The sequence below is a fragment of the Cricetulus griseus genome, chromosome 5 (genome assembly GCF_003668045.3).
Source record: "Cricetulus griseus strain 17A/GY chromosome 5, alternate assembly CriGri-PICRH-1.0, whole genome shotgun sequence".
NCBI classification, from domain to species: domain Eukaryota; kingdom Metazoa; phylum Chordata; class Mammalia; order Rodentia; family Cricetidae; genus Cricetulus; species Cricetulus griseus.
In genome coordinates, this window is record NC_048598.1 from 113,632,922 (window position 1) to 113,653,581 (window position 20,660).

Below are 20,660 nucleotides of genomic sequence, written 5' to 3' on the forward strand. Positions count from 1 at the left end.
GTGCCTGGAAGTACACCCTTCATTCATTCTGATTTAGAGCATAGGTGTGCTGGAATTGTCCTTAAATCTGCTTCATTGGAAGTGCCTCTGTACCAACAGTTTCTCTGAGATTGGGGCATATACATGTGTGTGTGTGTGTGTGTGTGTGTGTGTGTGTGTGTGTACATTTGAGTAGATGCATGTATCTGTGTAAGCCCAGATGTTGGTTGTCCTCTTCAATTGCTCTTCCACCTGTTTTTATGAATGGAGTCGCCCCTTGACTGACACAGAGCCCCTTCATTCAGCTAGACTGGCTGGTCAGCAAGCCTCAGGAACCTTCTTCTGTTTTGTGTTTTTGAAACTGGGTCTCTTCTTTGTAGCTCTGGACCTTGCTATGTAGACCAGGCTGTACTAGAACTCCCAGAAATCCACCTGCCCCTGTCTTTCAAGTGCTGGGATTAAAGGTCTGTGCCATCAGGTTGCTGGGGTTAGGGATGTATGATGCTGCACCTGGGTTTTATACACGTGTGCTGGATGTCTAAGTTTAGGTCCTTGTGCTAGAACAGCAAGCATTTAGTCTATGTTTACCAGTCCTATTAGCTCTTGATTTGGTAGAAGCTAGCCACTTCTTACTGATATCTACAGGCATGGAGAGGAAAACAAACATGTTGGGCACTTTTCATGAAAATCCTGTTTGGTTAGCCTGCTTTGCTTGACTTCTACAGTTGTATATGATCCCCACAAGAAATATGGACTAAGTAATGCTGAGTATGATTGGTATGGTGTGAAACCCAAGGCCATATGATGATTTCATACCACACCTGTTTCAGAGATTGCTATGAAGTTAATTAGGCCTTGTTGGCCCTTATTGACCTTAAAAGGGAACATAAAATGGCTGCTCATGTTTATTTTCATTGACTTTCTCTTTTATTGCTGTTTAAAGTGCTTATTGGCTCAATTCATTTTCTCATTTGATGGTGCTGGAGCAGTGTTCTGTAGATTTTAGATAAAAACCAATGGGAGTTTTTTTTTTTTTTTTGTTGTTGTTGTAGATGTTAGCTATCTGATTTGGTGATTTACTTTCACTCTTTCTTGCCTTCTCTTTCATGGGAAGTACTTGCTTTAAGGGCAAAAGGGGAAGGAAGAAATCCTGATGGTTTTTAGAGACACATCTAAACATACAAACACTGTTCTTTGGGATCCCATGTAATCTTTTCTCTGAAAATTAAGCAACACTCATTTCAAATGCAGAATTAAAACCCCAGTTGTTTGTCTTCTTGTTCATATTTTGTTTCCTAAGTAGAAATGCTTCAGAGGTAGCTGTCTTTTAAATACCAAATGTTATTTCTGTTTCTAGGCATTTAGATTAAGAGAAATATGTAATAAGCAGAGAATGATCCTGAAAGTGAATGAAGAAAGTGCCACCTAGAAAGTATTACTTTCTCAAACTGTGACTATTACTTTCTAGGAATATGGCCAATGCATACCCTGCCATCTTTTGGTTATGCTGGTAATGATCTTTGTATTACTCAATCCTATCTTAGAAGAGGGTGCTAAAAAGCCCGAGCCAAGAATAATTTTCCTTAAATGGGGATTGAAAGTTTCAATTTGAATTTCTACTTTTTTGTTTGTTTTATGGATAACCTTTGAAGCCTGCTGTAGCTAGCGCCATCCCCACCTGTATTTTAACATGAGTGAGGTCAGATATCCCGTGTTCTATGTGCCATCTGTCCTGTTAGCTCTGCTATTTTATTCAGCATCTCAGGCTAATGCTTCCAGCACTGCAATTGTAGCTTCCCTATCCTTCGGAAGAAATGATGCAAAGTGTGCCTATAAAAAGAGAACGAACAGTGTGCATGTAACCTACAAAGTAACATTTTTGTTTTAGAACATCAAACTTCAAGTAGAGTTAAAGTGTTCTTTCATTTGCTTGTTTAAATATTCATAAAGAACCAGCCCATTTGTGTACACATGGCCCCAGTGAGTTCCAAATTAACTTATGACAAAATGCCCCTCAAGAAACTTATTGAAACACAAGAATTGCTTGACATAAAAAAAAAATGTGTTTCTTTGCTTGTAGGCTAAATTGTTGTTTGATTAGGATCTGTTATCCTTGACATGTAAGAGGCTGCATTAAGGAAATGCTTATTAAGGAAATGCTTGTGAAGGAATAGAAAATAATTTATTAATTGCTTGGAACTTGAGATACTCTGTTAGGCAGCAAAGAGGAATAATGCATTTGGCACAAAGGAGCTCAGATTGGTGAGGGGCAGACATAAGATGCCTTATTGTGGCAGGTGGGATAAAATGACATCTTATGAAGTACCATGGAAATGGCCTATGGTCCTGGTTGAAGCCTGCGTTTATATGTGGTTACCGTAATGTCCATGTGGATAGGAATATGCATGCCACTGCACTTTAGCATGAGTGAAGAATTCTTGGCCTTTCTGAGTTTCTCAGTACTATTGCTCTCAAGATGACAAGTGTGTCCTTACGAAGTTCTATCTGATTTCTTGAATGTGGAGCTGCTATTGCTTTTTTATTTAATTCATTATTATTGTGTGTCTCTGTGTGTATAAATGATGTGTGTGCATGTAGTTCATGTGCTATTGTATGTTTGTGTAGGTCAGGGGATAACTTCATAGATTCCATTCTCTCCTTTTACACTTACCCCAGTTCCTGGGAGTTTGACTATACACTGAACCATCTTATGGGCCTTTTGTTTTGTTTTGCTTATTTTTTTTATATCAACATACATGTAAATGGATGTACTTTGAGTTTACAGAATTTACTATTACATAATATCTGTGTTTAATTAGGTTTGAACAAAATGGTTCTGATGTGACAATCACTAGGAAAGATTTCCCAAAATAATAGTTTACTCATGGCTAATTTGCAAGACAGTTGGGTTTGCAGTTTGGTAACTTGGTTTCCACATTTCCAACAAAAAGTACAGTGGATGCCTTTTCTCCCTGGGTGTCAGTGTCCTTAGCTTTCTTTCTGCCACTGGTTTTAGGAATGGGAGTCTTCTTTACATAGTCAGGGAAATGACCTGTAGGCCAGTCCAAGTTTTGTTCAGGAAGGTTTCATGGTTTGCTGTGTAATGTTACTGTTTGGAATTTAAAGCTAGAGTCAGCTGTTTTCTTAAGTTACAGAGTATTCCTCATCACACCTTCTTGACTGGTGTGTGTAGCTCTAGTTTAACAAGCCATGCAGCCAATAAATTTTAATTAAATCTTCCTGGCTTTAGTTTCACTCTTTAGTAGCGTATGATAACTATGTTTTCTAGCTGTTATCTTTCCTCCACCAGCGATGTGTTAAAGATGGTCATAGGATGGAAATATTTCATATTTGCTTATTGAAACAAGTTTTCAGTTAAAAAAATGGTTACTTTTGAAAGTAATGATTTACTAATGGTATGATCATTTTATTTAAGATGTTTTTGTCAAAGTGTGCGAACATTGTTTTTAATTTCTTGTAATAAATATATTGGAAAAATTGTCAGTTTTAGAACTCTTAAAACATTGAAGGTGTCTCAGGAGCTTTCACAAACAGATGGCCTTCTGTGGTAATGTGGTGAACCCAGGGCCTTGCTTATTGTAGGCATGTTATCTACCAATGAACTATAGCCTCTTTATTGTTATATTATCTTTCTTTATTTTCTGCTCTCCCTCTGCCCTCCCTCCCTCTCTCCCTCCCTCCCTCCCCTTCATCCCCCCTCCCTCCCTTCCTTCTTTCTTCTTCCTTTCTTTCATGTCTGGGTCTCACTGTATAGACCCAGACATGAAAGGAAGGAAGGAACTCAGTGTCCTGGAACTCACTATATAGACCAGGCTGGCTTTGAAGTCACAGAAATCTGCCTGCTTCTGCCTATGGAGTGCCAGAATTAAAGGTGTGCACTACCATGCCCAACTTGTTATTGTCCTTTTAAAGTATTGTTCTTAAATTTTGTGACAAAGTCTTTCTAATTTGCCTATTCTGGCTTTGAATTCCTATGCAGAAAATACAGGACTTCAACTTTCAATACCCTTTTAATTCCATGAGGTTACAGGTTGGTGTCACAGTGCCTGTCAAGAGATAGCATTTTGGTTTTGTTCTTTGTTTTTGAAGCTGTTATATTTCTATTAAAGTTGTGTTTCCCTATAGTCTTAGACCCAGAGAGAAAGTGAGTGTTCTGGGGTATACTGGGGCATAAATAATATGTTCAAATATTTGTCTATAATTGCAGCACTATTGAAATTCTAAATTAATGGGTTGAGCTCTCTGTCTGTCTGTCTGTCTGTCTCTCTCTCTCTGTGTGTGGGGGGAGAGTGAGTTATCATGGACTTATAAGAAGTTTCAGTGTTTTATTTAGACATCTATGTCACCTGTATAAACCTTCCTTGTACTAAAATGGACACTTCATGAAACCTCTGCTGTTCTGGCAACAGAACTTTGCCTTATCATTGTGTGATTAGCACATTCTTAAAAGGTTCTTCTTAAAAGGACCCTTCAGGATTTAAGCTTTGAGATGGTCTTTCTATTTCAGACTCTTAGTCCCCATACACAGGACCTCTGCCTCTCTAGCCTTTTGATAGTGAGAACTCTGCCTGAGTGTTTGAGTATTCAGTTTTGGTCTCTACACTCTTGGATGCCTGATTTGTAAAATGAAGGTTGTGTTGGTTCTCTAAGATTCATTCTCACTCTAGGAAGGGTATCAATCTTCTTAGATTCCCTAGACTGCTATAATAATCTGCATCTATCTATCTCCATACTCTTTAGAGAACCCCTGGCTGTCCTCTATCCCTAGGTGTCTGCTATTTATCCTGAAACAGTGAAGTTACACTGTGTGTCCCAGATTAAAAAATGTAATATTTTTTTTTTGTAGGATGATAGGATGTCCCCTTTCTGAATTTACCTCAATTTCTTGCCCAAATAATGGGTAAATAGTGTTATTCACCCTTATGCACCTATGTAGCCCAAATCTGACAGAATGAGTGAATTAACTTATATTTATTTTCTTGGCCCAGCCCTTTCTCAGAATTAGTTTTCCCCGCCCAAGGTGTTGAACATTTATTTTAAAACTTTGAAAAGGAGTTAAGTTACTATGTGCTACAAAGCAGTATTCACACATTCCCAACTTTGAAGAATGGAGCAGAATGGACATGGTAGATTTTCCTGAGAGATTTATTGGATCTTATTTACCCTCTCTCTAGTACATAGAAGAATTCTTTATCTAGAGTATCACTTCTTATATTAGCCACTTTTTTCTTCTCCATCTCTATATAACAGCTGCTATAATAATGGTGTCTCATCACAGCAACGGAAACCCTATTTTTTTATTTTAATTAGAAAGAAGAGTATTTTACATGTCAATCCCAGTTCCCTCTCCCTCCCTTCCTCCCCCCACTAAAACCCTACCAATCATATATCCTTTCTGCTTCCCAGGGAGGGTGAGGCCTTCCAGAGGGGGCCATCAGAGTCTGTCATATCCTTTGGGATAGTGCCTAGGCCCACCCACTAAGGGGAGTTTTTAGAGCTTTGTCAGATAGTCTGGACCCTGAAGGTTTAGGTGCTCATGTAGAGGCTGAAGGAAATTCTATCTGAAATGTTAAGGAATTCCTGAAGGAACAGATAATTGAACCTAGTGTCATAGTTTGTGTGATCTCATGGTTCTGTGAGTTTCTCTTCAAAGGGAGATCTGTGTGCTGCTTTGAAAGGAATAATGAATTGGGCAGTGGAGGTTGGGTGTTCAATGAAGATATAATTTACAGAGGTCACAATATCAGCATTTTTGACATTATACAGGATTACAATGATACTGTATTGTTACTAACAAATTCAAGTAAGAGAATTCATAAGAGGTGATATTATACAAAAGAGATGGCTGTGTGTGAGGCAGAAAAGAGTACCTTTAGAAAGTCAATTTAATTACAGAGGTTTAGAGCTTAGGCAGTATCCTATACATCAGTACCTTCTGATATAACATCTTTTTAGAATTGTACCAGGAAGACCACCATGGCCACTGAATGCCTTCGAGAGAATAGACCTGCATGGGAGTTCATGAGATTGTTTTTACCATGTTAATGTTGAATCGTCACAAAAATATCAAAATAATTTATTCAGGAAAGTATGGGAATTTAAGAATAAACACAAGTGGTATTTGTGGGTTAATGATGCACAGACAGACAGTTTGAGAAACTGAGTTAGAGTAGGAGACCGTAGAAAAGAGGGCAAGACTGCATGTAAGGGCAGCCAATGAGTTGTCAAAGGTTCTGTACTTGTTGACAGAACAGCTTTAATTTATTTTGTCATATAAGCAGAATTTAAGTAAAACATTTGTTTTTATATATTAACATATTACTCTTCCTTTCATGATTAAAAAAATCATTCCCTCTGATTCAGCTAAGCAAGGCACAGATGAGCTCTCAGGGACTGAAGCAGCAATCATAGTGCCTATGTTGGTTTCCACCAGGTCCTCTGCATATATATTACCGCTTTTAGCTTAGTATTCTTTTGGGACTCCTGACAATGAGACTGTGGGACTCTTTTCCTCCTGTTGAGTTGGCACATCCAAATTCAATATGATTGTTTTTGCTTCATTTTATTATATTTTATTTTGTCATGTTTGGTTGTTATCACTTAGAAGTCTGTTCTTTTCTAATGAGAGACAGAAAGGGAGTTGATCCAGAGGGGAGGGGAGGTGAGGAAGGAAATGGGAGGAGTTCAGGGAGGGGAAACTATAATCAGAATATATTCTGTGAGAGAAGAATTTATTCCCAATAATAGGAAAAAAAAGATTTATTTTTTTATGTGTATGAATATTTCACCCAAAAGTCTGTCTGTGCACTACGTGTGTACCTGGTGCCACAGAGGTCAAAAGAGGGCATTGATTCCTTGGAACTGGAGTTACAGACAGTTGTGAGCTGCCATGTAGGTGCTAGGAATTGAACTGAGGTCCACTGGAAGAGTAGCCAGTGTTTTTAATTGCTGATCCATCTTTCCAGCCCCAATGATTAATTTTTCACCTTTTTTTCTTTTTCTTTGAAGTTCAGAGTGGGTTTGATACCCACATACATTTCCTGTTTTTTTTTTTTTTTTTTTTTTTTTTTTTTGTGTGTGTCTAATTGGTTGTTGAAGATTACTGGGCTAGTGTGTAATGACTGAACGCATATTAACTGAAACTATGACTGTGAGACCAGTGCGAAGACAGACTTTTGGGTGAAATACTCATACACATAAAAAAATAAATCTTTTTTTCCTATTATTGGGAATAGATTCTTCTCTCATAGAATATATCCTGATTATAGTTTCCCCTCCTTGAACTCCTCCCACTGTCTGCTATGCATATAGTTCTAGTAATTTTATTATCTTGCATGCCCTTTGTTATATGGCTTTGAATTTCTTTAGCACACTAGTTAACTTGCTTGAAAGCAGAAGCAGCTCATATTTTTGAGCTTTGAGGGTTTAGACTGTTTGTATTGACTTTACCAGTTAAGCATTCCTAATCCACCACACAAAGTGGAACATTCTGAGTGTTGTATCAATGTACCTAAATCTGTAGACTTGGGGGTATTGGAGATTTTGAATTTTCATGTCAAGGATGCTTGGTTTTAATGAAATTGTTTAATCAAAACTATTGAAAATTGCATAATAAGTAGTAATGATTGCAAATTGTTCCACCTAGAGGAGACCCCAAAGCACTTGTATGTAATTTCTTCAAGGACTCCTGAAAAACATCTTTTCATTAAATGTATTTGTTTTCTTGGAATGTGTTTCCATCTTGTTTTTTATTGAATTTTCTGGTCTCAAAAAAAGCATGTATGTAGTATGATGGCATTCAAGACGAGAACTTTGTAGGAATATGTTGTGTTGAAATTTAGGTGATAGATAACACATTGAAAGCAAGCACCACATTTGGCAATTTATATTTCTGGTGTTTTACTAATGTTTAGGGTCCACACTTGATCAATTTATGAGTTTAGTTTTTCTTCTGATCAACAAACAGCACTGTTATCAAATGGCAAAGGACATTTTGACCATTGTTTCTTTTGTTCCTAGAATTTTTTTATATTTCAATAATTTTATTTTTGTATATTCAGTATTACATTAGTTCAGTAAAAACCTTGTGGGCTTAAAAAAGCTTTCTATATAATAATCATATGAGAATGTTAACTTTTTATATCCTCATATAAATTTTGTTATTCTTTTTTTAAATTTTTTTATTAGTTCAAATTAGGAACAAACTTGCTTCACATGTCAATCCCTTCTCCCTCCCCTCCCCCAACCCTCCCCCAACCCCCCACCTATATTATTTTTGCCAGTTGCTTATACTTGAGTTATCGTGGGATATCTATGTTGCTAAGTGAAGGGATGGCCAGTCATATCTGTTTTCTAATCCTATTTTTAGGTTTGGATACATTGATAACGGTATCTTGGCTCCACTTAATAAGGTTCTGTTTTATTTCTCATGCTACAGGAGAGACATATAAGTAATGAAGAAGAACACTTAAGGAGGATGGAAGAGACCAGGCTACAGCTTAAGGACCAGCTTCTTTGTTTGGAGACGGAGCAGGAATCCATTCTTGGTGTAATAGGAAAGGAAATTGATACAGCTTGTAAAACTTTCTCCAAAGACTCCATGGAGAAATTGAAAGTAATTATGAGTTCTCATTATGCCTTAAATTTTCAGTTAGTTTTCTAATATATAATTATGTTGGGATTGTAACATGTGATTACATGGGGGTCATATTTTTATTTCAGAAAGTTTTATGAAACAAAATAACTTTTTGCATTGCTTGGGAGTTAGAAACTATTACTGCACAGTTCTTGTGAAAGTATGATGTTGTCCTATCGAGTTACCCATGTCTCACTCAGTGAAAGATAGCCTACCAACACATCAACAAAGAGGCAGCAATATTGATAAAGGAAAACATCCTTTGAGTGAAGAAGCATGGAATCTGAATTTTCCACCATGGTAGCCTGGTAGTGATGTTCTTACCATCTATTGAATTCTTTGAGAAGCTTAATGATAAATATGGTATATACTGTGCCTCCCTTAGCCACTAAAATCAACCCATCTCATCCGTACCCCACCAAATATAGTGTAGAAAAGAGAACCTGACCTGGAGGATCTGGGGACTTGCTCCTACATATCAGTGTGATGAAATCTGAAGTGGGACTCGGAACTTTGTGGGCTGACTGGGTCCCACTCAAGTAAATACTTTGCTGTTGCACTTTCCCTGTTGTCCTAACACATTAGGCTGAAGCATCACTTTCAGTTGTGTTTATTTCCTTTCATGACTTGGCCACCTTAACGTGTGCTATTGCACTTAGGTGGTTTTATGTTGGAGTTGGGTTCTTCTTTCTTCCTCCACCAGAGAGAGGTCTTCTGAGGTCTCATCCCCCTTTCCTGATATTTTCCCTATCTTTCTTTTTCTCTAAGTGATGTTTGAAAGAAAATGAAACTATAATTCTGCTGTTTCATTCAAAGGCTTCCAAGGCTGGAACTGTAATATAAATATTTCAATTGGTAGAGTTAATCGAGTTGGAAGCTATTTTGCCATTTGCAGTGTCCCATACGTTCTTTTGAGACAGTGTCACTGTGAGAAGGCCGTGAGACTAGGATGAGCACTGGTTGGGTTTAATTGGAAAGCTGACTCTGGGGCTGCTTTATGCTGCTTTTTCTTTTTCCTATCAAATGCTATTTTTTAAAATGCTTTTCTTAAGACTTCTTTGAGGATGTGACTTGTGAACCCTAATTTTATGTGAAGGAACATACATTAGCAATGTAGTATTCACTCCATGTTTAAATACTTCATTTTGGGTAATTTTCAGTCATATGTGAGCATTAAAATCAAAACATGTAAATCATATTATAAGTTGCATAATAAGCCTTGTTATATGCAACTGTTGGAAACACCTGAGTTTCGTGGACAGGAACATTGTTAAATATTGTGTTTCTTTATAGCAGTGGTTTTCAACCTGTGGGTCATGACCCCCTGGGGGTATCAAACAACCCTATAACTGGTCACCCAAGACCATCTGAAAACACAGATATTTACAATATGATTCATTACAATAGCGAAATTACAGTCATGAAATATCAATGAAAACAATTTTTTGATTGGGTATCACCACAACATGAGGAACTATATTAAAAGGTTACAGCATTAGGAAGGTTGAGAAGCCCTGCTTTACAGGGAACAAATTGTCCTTTTAACACACTCTAAAGGTAATTCTGTGTTTTGTTGTGTTTAGATATACATACATGTTCTTTTCTTGTCTTCTCTTTTTCACAGCATAGGTGTGTCACAGTGTTCTTGTCATGGTTCCTTGAGGTTTACTATGGGCAGTCATTGTTGTCTACTGAGTAGGCCTTGTGTGCCTGGCAGTGTAGAAACACTCGTGTATTTGATTATACTCTTGGTCTTATGTAGTATCTTGTTCCCATGGCCCCAATAGCCTGTAGTTCTGCCACTTATAACCGTTTCAAGATGTTCTTTAAAACATGGAATCATTTGTAAATCTGTGGAGCAAACCTTGAAACATGAACATTGCTTGTATTTCCTGTATCAAAATAAATAAACATTATTGCTCAAAGTGAAGATTTAATTGAGGTCGTAAAGATTTAATGGAGTCAGTCAGTTAATGAAAAGGAAAGTATAATTGGTGACACATGGATGCTCACAGATATTTAGCAGCATAGTACATTGTTGAAAGAGGAAGAAGAACTAGAGAGTCTGGATAATTAGGGAAAGCCTGATTGAAAAGGTGGAACACCTATGCCTTAGATTGGAACTGGGTGTGGTGGTCCAGGTCACTGTTTCTAGCATGGGAGCCACAGAAGAGAGGCCAGCCTCCTCTAGATAGGTCTCCACAGTTCCAGAAAAGCCAGGCCTACATATCAACACCATGTTTCAAAACACAAGACAAAATGAAACAAAACAAATAAAAACAGCAGAAGAGATGGGTTAGACTTAAAGAAAAAAGTGATTGAGAGAAAGTTGGGTGTGACACCACAGCACTTTTGTGTAACACGAAAAATAAATGATCCAGAGACTGATATTAGGGTTCAAATTTCACGCTGAAGTTCAGAAAAGCAAAGCATCTGGCCACTAGCTTCTTACCTCTACCTCAGACTGAAAGGGCTGATTCTATCTCAATGAGCTCTCACCAAGCCTTGTCCTGTCTTCTATACCCCTCTAGTGCTGAGAGTCATAGTATGAGCTATAATTGTCTTTTAGACTAACTCAATCTCATGTATCCCTTGGTGGCCTTGAACTCATAGATATCCGTCTACCTCTTAATCCTGAGTCCTAGGATGAAAGGTGTATACCACCACCTCCTGGCTTCTGACTGCTGGGATTAAAGGTGTGTGACTGGCTTCTGTTGCTTGTGGCTGACTTTGCTTTCCAAATCATCAGGCAAACTTTAATAAATCATAAATAATATATCACTACATTTCTGTATATGGAATGTAGTGGATACTTAATATATATTAAGTCTGCATTTAAGTCAGTTAACTAGTGTTATTCTGACTGAGAAATAATATGCACATACTTCAGGAGATATGGACACATTTGAGAATAGGAATAGATATCTCTTTAGAAAAGAAAGGATATTTTTAGATAAAACATATTGATAAGTTCTGCAAAAATATCCTACATAGCACGGAGTTTGAAGAACTGGGAATACTGTAAATTGTGTTTACAATTATAAAGACATAACAGCTTTTGAGTGTAGATTTAGTTCTGTAATAAGGCAAAACCAGATGTTGAGTGATTTTGTAAATGAGTTGGTATAATGGAAATCAGAGCAGCTAATATAGAAAACCATTTAATACAAAATTTTGTGTCTTTTGAAATATAAACCAATGTTTGCATAAATTCATTTTGATGAGCTGTCTGTTCTTCACAGTCTTTGATTAAACAAAATGGACCCTAAGGTATAAAGATGGATAAAAGAGAATTAAGTCCCTATATAGGCACATTTAAGCCTCTGTGGAGTACATGACTTGGAACAACACTGAGAAGAGGTCAAAGGTGAAGCAAACAGGCTTTAATCAAGGTGAAGGTGAATCCTGGGCTCAACTCCAGAGGCTAGGGATGGTAGCCCTTGACAGCTAGTTCATCTTATGTGACTATATCCGAGTTGGCTGTTTATTGTCACCGAGGAACTAAATCCATAAAAGGCACTAAATAACTCTGCTTTGAAATTGATTTGGTATTTGATAGAATCTTCCTCTTTTCAAATCCTTACATTTGTAGACTGTTTATTTAGATGCTGTGGTCAATAATGTTATTTATGTACATTCGTGCCAGAGAAAAACCTATTTCTAATATTCTTTCTTCTTTTTGTAGGTATTTACTTCTGGTCCTGAAATACATTATGACCCACATCGATGGTTAGCTGAAAGCAAGGTATGCCATCATAGAATCCTTATGATCTGTAATAAACTATAGTTAGTATAGCCATATATCTTCTATATATCTGTCTATCAGCCACCCATCCATCATCCATCCATCCATCCATCCATCCATCCATCCATCCATCCATCCATCCATCCATCCATTTGTTTGCCTGTTTGCCTGATTTTTCTTTTGAGGCAGGATCTCACTCTGTAGCCCTGCCATCATGGAATTAGCTGTGTAGAGCAGGCCAGCCTCGAACCCTCAAGGATCTATCCACCTCTGCCCCGAGTGCTGCTATTATAGATGTGCATCACCACACCTGGCTTAACGATATATTTTTGTTGTATGACTGAGCAATATAAGGCTGTAACACTTGGTTGTCAGAGAAGAGTTCCTCTAGTTCCTGTAAGAAGCATTTATGTTTCTTTATTTTTTTTCTCATTTAGTATTTACCTTAAATGTATTGTATAGTTGAGGAATGAGAAAATAAATGATGATAAGACTTATGAATTATGAACCAGATTCTAACAGAGACAAATTCTTTATTTAGGTGGTAATCTCTCTGGAAGTGTCTAAAGGCCAGCCTGGCTAGACCTCATGTTTATTTTACACATATTTATTAAATGTGTCTTGATTCTTTTGTGCAAGTTTATAACCTTGTGACTCTGCTTGTCTCAAGCAAATCCCTTCACTCCCTAGCTTGTTGCTTACAAGATGAGAAGGCCCCACTTTATGTCCTAATGATAACTTTTCTCTGTCATCACTGACAAAACAGTTGTAAATTGCCAGAAGTTAAAAATGAATAATTTTCTATTTTATTTAAAATTCTACACTGTGGTATGCCTTTTTGTTGCATGAAAGTTTTATACATGCACATAATGAAATTTTCAACACTCCCCCATCCCAATTCCTCTTACAGTCTTTCCATCGCTTTTCACTATGGGATATATAACAACTACTTTGATATGATAGATCAATTTCCAAGTTCACTGATTAAAATATATGGGATATTACTACTCCTGTGCACTTGGAGTTTTTTTTTTTGTAGAATTTTTTTTTAACTTTTAAATACACATATCTAAATCTAAAACCATGTGTATTATAAACTGGGATAATTACACTTCCAGTCTTGTTTACTGTATCAAGAGACTTTGAAGTTTGTTTGTTGATTGATTTGTATTTACTAATTGACTAACTGATTGATTGGGGTGCTTGAATCCAGAGCCTCATGCATTGTGCACTGCTGGACTCCATGTTGGCATTATGCTTATTTAAGAACACGAGAAAAGACAAGTCTCACAGGAGGGAAGCAACTTGTTCACTTCCATGTAAAGAATGAATGTCACCTACCATGTAACTCACAATTCATGTCTTACCACTGTATGTATAGTCATTCAGTGTATTTGCTTATTCAACCAATATCCATACATTCTATAATCCTTTGTGTCAGTCAACCTGGCTCTCATGTAGTCTCTGGTCTAATATTGAGATGTGGGCAGATTCCAAAACATTCTTTGACATGTGTTATGACATTATAGTTATTTGAAGACCTCGACAAAGGCACATAGGAAAACGTCTGTGCTGGCATGATGGCGGGCTAGAATGTTGCAAGAGTGTCATCATAAGCTATGGGAAGGACAACATTTAAATTTGGTCTTATAAAAATTATGTGAAGGCTGTTCTTCCAGAGGACCTGAGTTTGGTTCCCAGCACCCCATGGCAGCTCACAACCATCTGTAACTCCAGTTGTGGGTGTCTAAACTCTTTCTGGACTCTGGAGGCACCAGGAGCATGAGTGGTGCACAGGCAAACCACATAGGCAAAACAGCCGTACACATAGATAAGACATCTAAACACATAAAGTAAAAACCAATCATGTGGAAGGTAATTGGCTAATTATAGGTAAAACAGTGGTGAGAAGGTGAGAATATTTGAGTAACCTCTGCTGAGGTTGCTGAGGGTGCTGCTGTGGGATGCCATGGCAGTGATCACCTCTGAAGGTCAAGCATGCTTTAGGCAGGAGAGGAAGAAAACAAAATACTGTGAATGAAGAGATATCACCTTACTGTTTAAAATTCTCTCCTCTCCTTTAAAAGTATCAGTCTTGTGCATTTCAACCATTTTTGTTAGAAATACATGCAAAAATCACGTTTTTTGCCTCTTGCATTGGGAATGCAGAATGTGTGTTTTGGTATCTCAGAATTCCTGGGCTGGGAACTTTGGTTGTGCATTCATTCAACATTTCTCTTTTTTTCTTTTCCCTAGCTCTGCAGTTCTGACAACAAGAGCAATGTACTTAGAATTTTCTTTCAAGTTAAAATCTTTATCATTTCTCAACAGAAAGCTTTCACTGCTGTGGTTCAGTTAAATTATGAGAGGCAAAGATGACTCTTAATCATAGCTCTTTAATTTGGGGCTGGTGAGCAGTTTTCCCTTATCATTTAATGGGATTGAACTTCTGATCAGAGCAGCTTTAATACTGCATGAGACAACTGTTCCATCCACAGTGTAAAAGGCTGTGATAAAAAAATACCATGCTGACCAACCGACTAGGGAGGAATTGAATCTATTTACGAGAAAGATGGCTGAGGTTATTGATGGGGTACAATCCTGTAATGTCCATGAACTATGACTAGACAGCTCTGTAAGTATTGCAGATAAGATCTGAAATCAGGGGGCAAAAACTGTATGGAAAGTAGAACTGCTATTCAGCTAGTCCATGCTGACACCTTGCAGTATTGGAAGGACCTCAGGGGACATTTGGTAATTGTTTTCATAAATCTACTAAATGAATTTCTTTTGTTAGTGTTAACTGTAGAAGAGCTAGCAGGCTGGGTGGGATTTTATCACTGTCACTTTGTGGGCAGTGGTGGTGTGACATAAACATGAGGTCCAACTGAGCTGGTCCAGATTTGCAGATAAAATAACCAATGGAGCTTCAGGATAAGATGTTCTAGGAAGGAGGAGAGTTGAGATAGCTATTAAGGAATGCCAGGCAAGTAGTTCCCACAGATTAAGGATGAGATTTTGTTGTAAATTCTAGCAGCGCATACAGAGGCTGTAGTTTGATAGGGGAAGTACTTAATATGTCTCTGTATTATTTTGTCCATCCACGCGGCGGGCAGAACTCGGCAGCTGGCGTAAAGCGCACATGTGGCGGTGGGGCTCGGTGGCTTTTGGCAGAAAGATTTATCGTAACAGAGGTTTCCTTTGCTTAACAGAGAATAATATTATGTCCTAGATGCTATGTTACATTCTGTGGCATAAAAATTAATAAGCTCTAGAGGAACCTGCTTTGTTAGAAGAGATAGATGAAGATGCAGAAACCTTGAATATTATATGAAGAGCTTTGATGGATATATACAGAGAATGGCATGGAAGTTTGATGTCTCTCATGGATCCTGAAGGTGATGTGTGGAAGCACATGCATGCAGAGAGAACATGATAAGTTAAAATAAACTCCACGTGGTTTGACCAGAGCAGAATCTGAACGGGCTAGGCAGAAAATGGCAGAGAGGAAGCTCCAGGCTGAGATGGGGAACAGGTTGTGGGGGGAGGCATCTTATGCCATTTTCAGGAGCTCAGATTCAGATCAGCATTTAATGAATAATTGGGAAGGAATTTGAAGAAGGAAGTGACATACTCATGTTTGTATTGTAGAAGTTCACATTGTAGTGATGTGGACTGACATCAGGGAGACCAGCCAGGCAGGAGGCTGAGGCATACCGATGGTTTCATCTAAGGAGGTTGCTTAGAGATTTACAGTCACAAAAAGTTGGAGGCAGTATGTTGGCAATAACATCCAAACAGTGGTTGTTGTCATGCCAGAACGTGGTGGAGAGTAAGATGCATGTTTTTTTTTTTTTTAGGTCAAGCTGGAGGAGTGCAAGAAAAAGTTGATCCCTAAATGATGGGTAGGCAGAGTCCTCTATAGCGAGCTAGCTAATAGTGGAATCCATATTTTGAAATATCTGTTTGGATAGTAAAGTCCAAAGAGAAGCAAGGGCATGTAGGTTCAAATGGAAGGAAGTGGGAAATGAAAAAACAAAACATTGCTGATGATAGAAGAGGGATGGAGTCTCAAATCTAGAGCAGCAGGTACTACAGGATGGGACCATATACTGCCCATTCCAGATCTAAGTTCCTTCCTTAGGATAGTGTCTCAGTGTTTCTACTGCTGTGAAGGGATCATAACCATGGCAACTCCTAAAAAGGAAAACATTTAATTGTACCTTTGGCTTACAGGTCAGAGGTACATTATCTTCTTGGTGGGAAGCAAGTTTGGCATGCACCCAGGCATGGTGCTGGAGAGGGAGCTGGGAGTTCTACATTCAGATTAGCAGACAGCAGAAAGCGTGCCACACTGGGCCTGGCTTGAATATCTGAAACGTCAAATCTTGCCTCCAGGGAAACATTTCCTTCAACCATACCACATCTACTTTAACAATGCCACAACTCCTAGTAGTGCCACTGCCTATGAGCTTAAGGGTGGCCATCTTCATTCAACCACTGCACAGAGTGAGTAAAGGAAAACTGATGCACAAGGCAAAATCCTGATTGCCATGTGGTTTACATGTTTTCAGAGTCCAATGTAATCATTTCCTTTAACATGTGAAAACTGAATTCAGTGTAGAATGCTGCATCCTTTCTTCGTGGCTGTTGTCCCTTGCGCTGAATTCCCATTCACTCTTCCAGTTTGTGAGCCAGATGGAGGACATTCTGTGTTTGGTTCCCTTGCTACACTTTTCACACTCATTACAGTGTGCCTCACTAGATGCCCAATAATGGTTCTTCTTCCTTATCCCAAAGAACCATTACATTGGAGTTTTCACATTTTTGTACTCAGTTACTTCCTCTGCTTCAGAGTTACAGACAGATGAGTAGTGAATACATGGAACTTTAGTAAATGTCCTTCCTTGTTGGGATTACAGGTATGGGTCACCATTCCAAGCCTTCCTTACATAGTTTAATGCCCAAGTATTTTTTTTTCTTCATCAATTCAGAGCCATAAACTTCAAGATTGTGTAGACAGGAAATACATTTCTGCAGTACTGGAGAATATTCCTGTGTTGTTCTGTTTTGGGATCATTCTTAGAGCCATACTTCTTGTGTTAATGGTATTACCTATGCTAGGCATTGGAAAGCTCCTTGTTTACCATGTCCAGCTTAACTGATGTGAGAAATTTTAGTGTAACTATTCCTGTTCCAGATCAGAAAATTGAGGCTTCTGTGGTTTTGAGTTTAACCTAGGAAGAGAAGCTCCCGAGTTACTGAGAAGGGTTTTGCACTTTGATTATTGAGTACTTTGTTTTTCTATGTTAGTTTTGTAGTTCACTTTCAAATAAAAACTAACATTTTTGGATATTGCTTCCAAAACAACGTTTGTCAAAAACATTTGATATTGTATATTCTTGTTAAGGATATGAATAATCATCTAATATTCTGTCCTCTTAACAAAAAATGAAAATATCAAACACAATGTTTTTTTCATTAGTTGGAAATATGCACTAGGGTGTATACATAGAAAATGCACAGCTTAGGGGAAACTAATTTAAATCTTAAACACACTGTTATTATGGAGATATTTTTCTTTTTTGTTCATATTTAGAAGTAAAATGTGAAGGAAGTATTATTTAAAAATTATAATCCTAATTTGAGCCTGGCCTGTTCCTAGCTACTTTAGAAAGTTGAGGCTGGAGATCACAGTGCAGTTCAAGGATAGACTTGGTGAGACTGTGTCTCAAAATCAAAGTAAAGATGGCTAGATATTAGCTTAGTGGCAGAGCACTTGCCTAGCATGTTTTAGTTGCCAGGTTCGATCCCTAATGCCACATAAATATCAAAATGTACCTTTAAGTTGACTTGTATTTGAATTACATGGTCTGGTTCATATTCTAAAAAAAAAAAAGTCGCCATTCTTTTTTCCCCTGATTCTTATATAAGCATTTTTTTCCTTCAAAATTATTTTTAGAGTTTTGATGAGGGAAGCATAGTAGTTAAAGCAGCAAAATTATGGGTCCTAGTGTTATTGCCTACTACATGAGCTATCATTTTTTATGTGTACTTTCTGTTTTCTCTGGTTTTGAGTCGTTACTTAGTGACTTTCTGTAGTATGGCAAGTCTCGGTAGAGGGCTCTCACAGAATAGAAAGATCCCTGTGATAGTTTTACTAGCTGCTTATGAATATTCCTACCTAATTATGAGCTGGAGCTATAGAGATAAAAACTGCCTTATTTCCAAATTCCCTATATTGGTTTATTTAGCACTGCTTGTTGATGTTGTTAAATAAATGAGTCTATTATGCAATCTGTAAAACGCTCTTGTGAGTGGTTAATAGAAAGGTTTTTGCTGTATGATTAATAGCCTTGCCAGCTAATTATAATTTGCAATGGTTAAAGTCCTGGGTTCCAAGGATACTTAATGAAGATGCTGGGTATTTATCTAACAAACAGGATTTCTCATAATTGATTATTGGTTGATTAAATTTCCATAAATTTTAATTTTATTTTGGATTATTAATATAGTCTATATTCATATTCACTTAGTATGAAACCTCCAAGTATAACTGAATCTTAATTTTGTTTGACAGAAGGATGCAGCCTTTGCAGGACTCGATTAAAGCCATTGGTCACATAGCCATCTCTCTGTCTTTTCCTAGCAAAGTCCCACATTCTGGTTCTTTAAACAATTGACATGTATTTTCTTATAGTTGGAGAGGTGAGTCCATGACAAAGGTAGCACTTTGGCTATCTTCCTGGCTCGTGGTGGCCACCTTCTGTTTGTGTCTTCATGTGTCTTCTGTGTACATCTTATGGGAAAGAGTTTTGGTCTCTTTTCTTCTTACAGAGACCCTAAGTCTCAAGGTTAAGGTCCTAACCTTGTAAAATGATTCTCTTTACCTCCCTCAGGGCTCTGTAACTATGTTTAGGCTTTTGCTTTAGTGTATAGCTTTTGAGAGAATGAAATTTAATCTCTAACTGAAGCCTGTTTGTTGGTTGGTTACAGGAATGATTTTTGTTGTTGTTGTTATATGTTACCATAAGTCAGCAGGACAAGACAGATTTGTTGCTTCTCTGTTAACACAATTCAATAATGCCAGAGACTGACTGTATGGTCAGGTGAACAGAGGTCAGAAGTGGAGATGGGATTGAACTGAATGAACCCAGGAAATGGAAGCCTGGATTGATATTCTGTATTTGCAATTGTATCACTGAGGAAAAACAGGTTGAATGGAGGCTGGTGAGTGGGGGCGTCAAGAATCCTTTCTTTTCTTTCGTCTTCTTTTTTAATCCAAATGTGTTTGTAAGATAGTGCAGTGGTGGTGAGTGAGCACTGAAAATGATGTGGAGAAAACATGATTGCAATGTGGAATTTGTTTTCTCTTTAGGATGTTAGATGATGTGGTGGGACAAGGTCATGTCCTCCTGAGTTAGGAAGTCATGGGCACTGAGAAGAACGTTGGTCCTGATTACATTAAAACTGATGCTTACACCGTGGGAAGGAAAATGTTCCTTGACGTTTGTTACACTTGCACTGTTACTTTTTACAATTAATTTTAGAAAGGCATGTTGTATTTCAAATATCCATATGTAGTTCAAAATGCTAAAATAGTGAAACAACAGTCCGAGTGAATAGTATATTTTAAGATCCATGGTGTTTTCTCCCCTCTTACTTTATTAATGTTTCCTACCTGGTTCCTGTAGCTATTTGCTGTGGTCACATCTGATGTAAATCAATTAAGTCCCGTATTATCTCACTGTGATTTGTTCTCAGAGTAGGCAGTCTTCTTTTTGATAGGAAGTTGACAATCTCACTCCTGTTTGTCAGTTTTCACGGGCCTCTTGTATAGCTTGTATAGGCCCTCTGTGAACCCCATAGGTTTTTTTTTTTTTTAATTTTCAGCCTGTATTCATTTGTTATTTTTTAATGCATCTTCCTTCAATTCTGGCTCTTTTAAATGTCATCTTCTGCATATGAATTTCTTCTGCTTACAAATTTATTTCATTTTATTGTCTGTGAAAAGATACTATAGTTGCACCACCATACTAATAAGTCAATTTAATATTCTGACACATAATACTTTTTTATAATGTTGAGTAATGCCAGAGTTTAGACTAATCCTTGGAGAACCAATGTTTACCGTATTTCCATTGGCAGTAATTAATGAATTTAAATAGTCCAGTTTCCAGAAAATTTAATTGTGAGCTCTAACCATGAGACGTAGCCTTTTGTACCACTTCCCCAATTTCTAAGCACATTGTTTAAACATAATGCTACCGATTGAGTAAT

At 37.6% G+C, this 20,660-nt stretch overlaps 1 protein-coding gene across 12 annotated transcripts in view; it reads left to right on the plus strand.

Annotated features, from left to right (window-relative positions):
* Cep128 (centrosomal protein 128) overlaps positions 1 to 20,660 on the plus strand; it is a 337,460-nt gene that overhangs the window by 135,924 nt on the left and 180,876 nt on the right. For all 12 annotated transcript variants that reach the window (XM_035445124.1, XM_035445118.1, XM_035445117.1 and 9 more), the window contains 2 exons: positions 8,438 to 8,614; positions 12,321 to 12,380. In XM_035445124.1, coding sequence (XP_035301015.1) covers positions 8,438 to 8,614; positions 12,321 to 12,380 — 237 coding nt within the window. The remainder of the gene's footprint in view (positions 1 to 8,437; positions 8,615 to 12,320; positions 12,381 to 20,660) is intronic.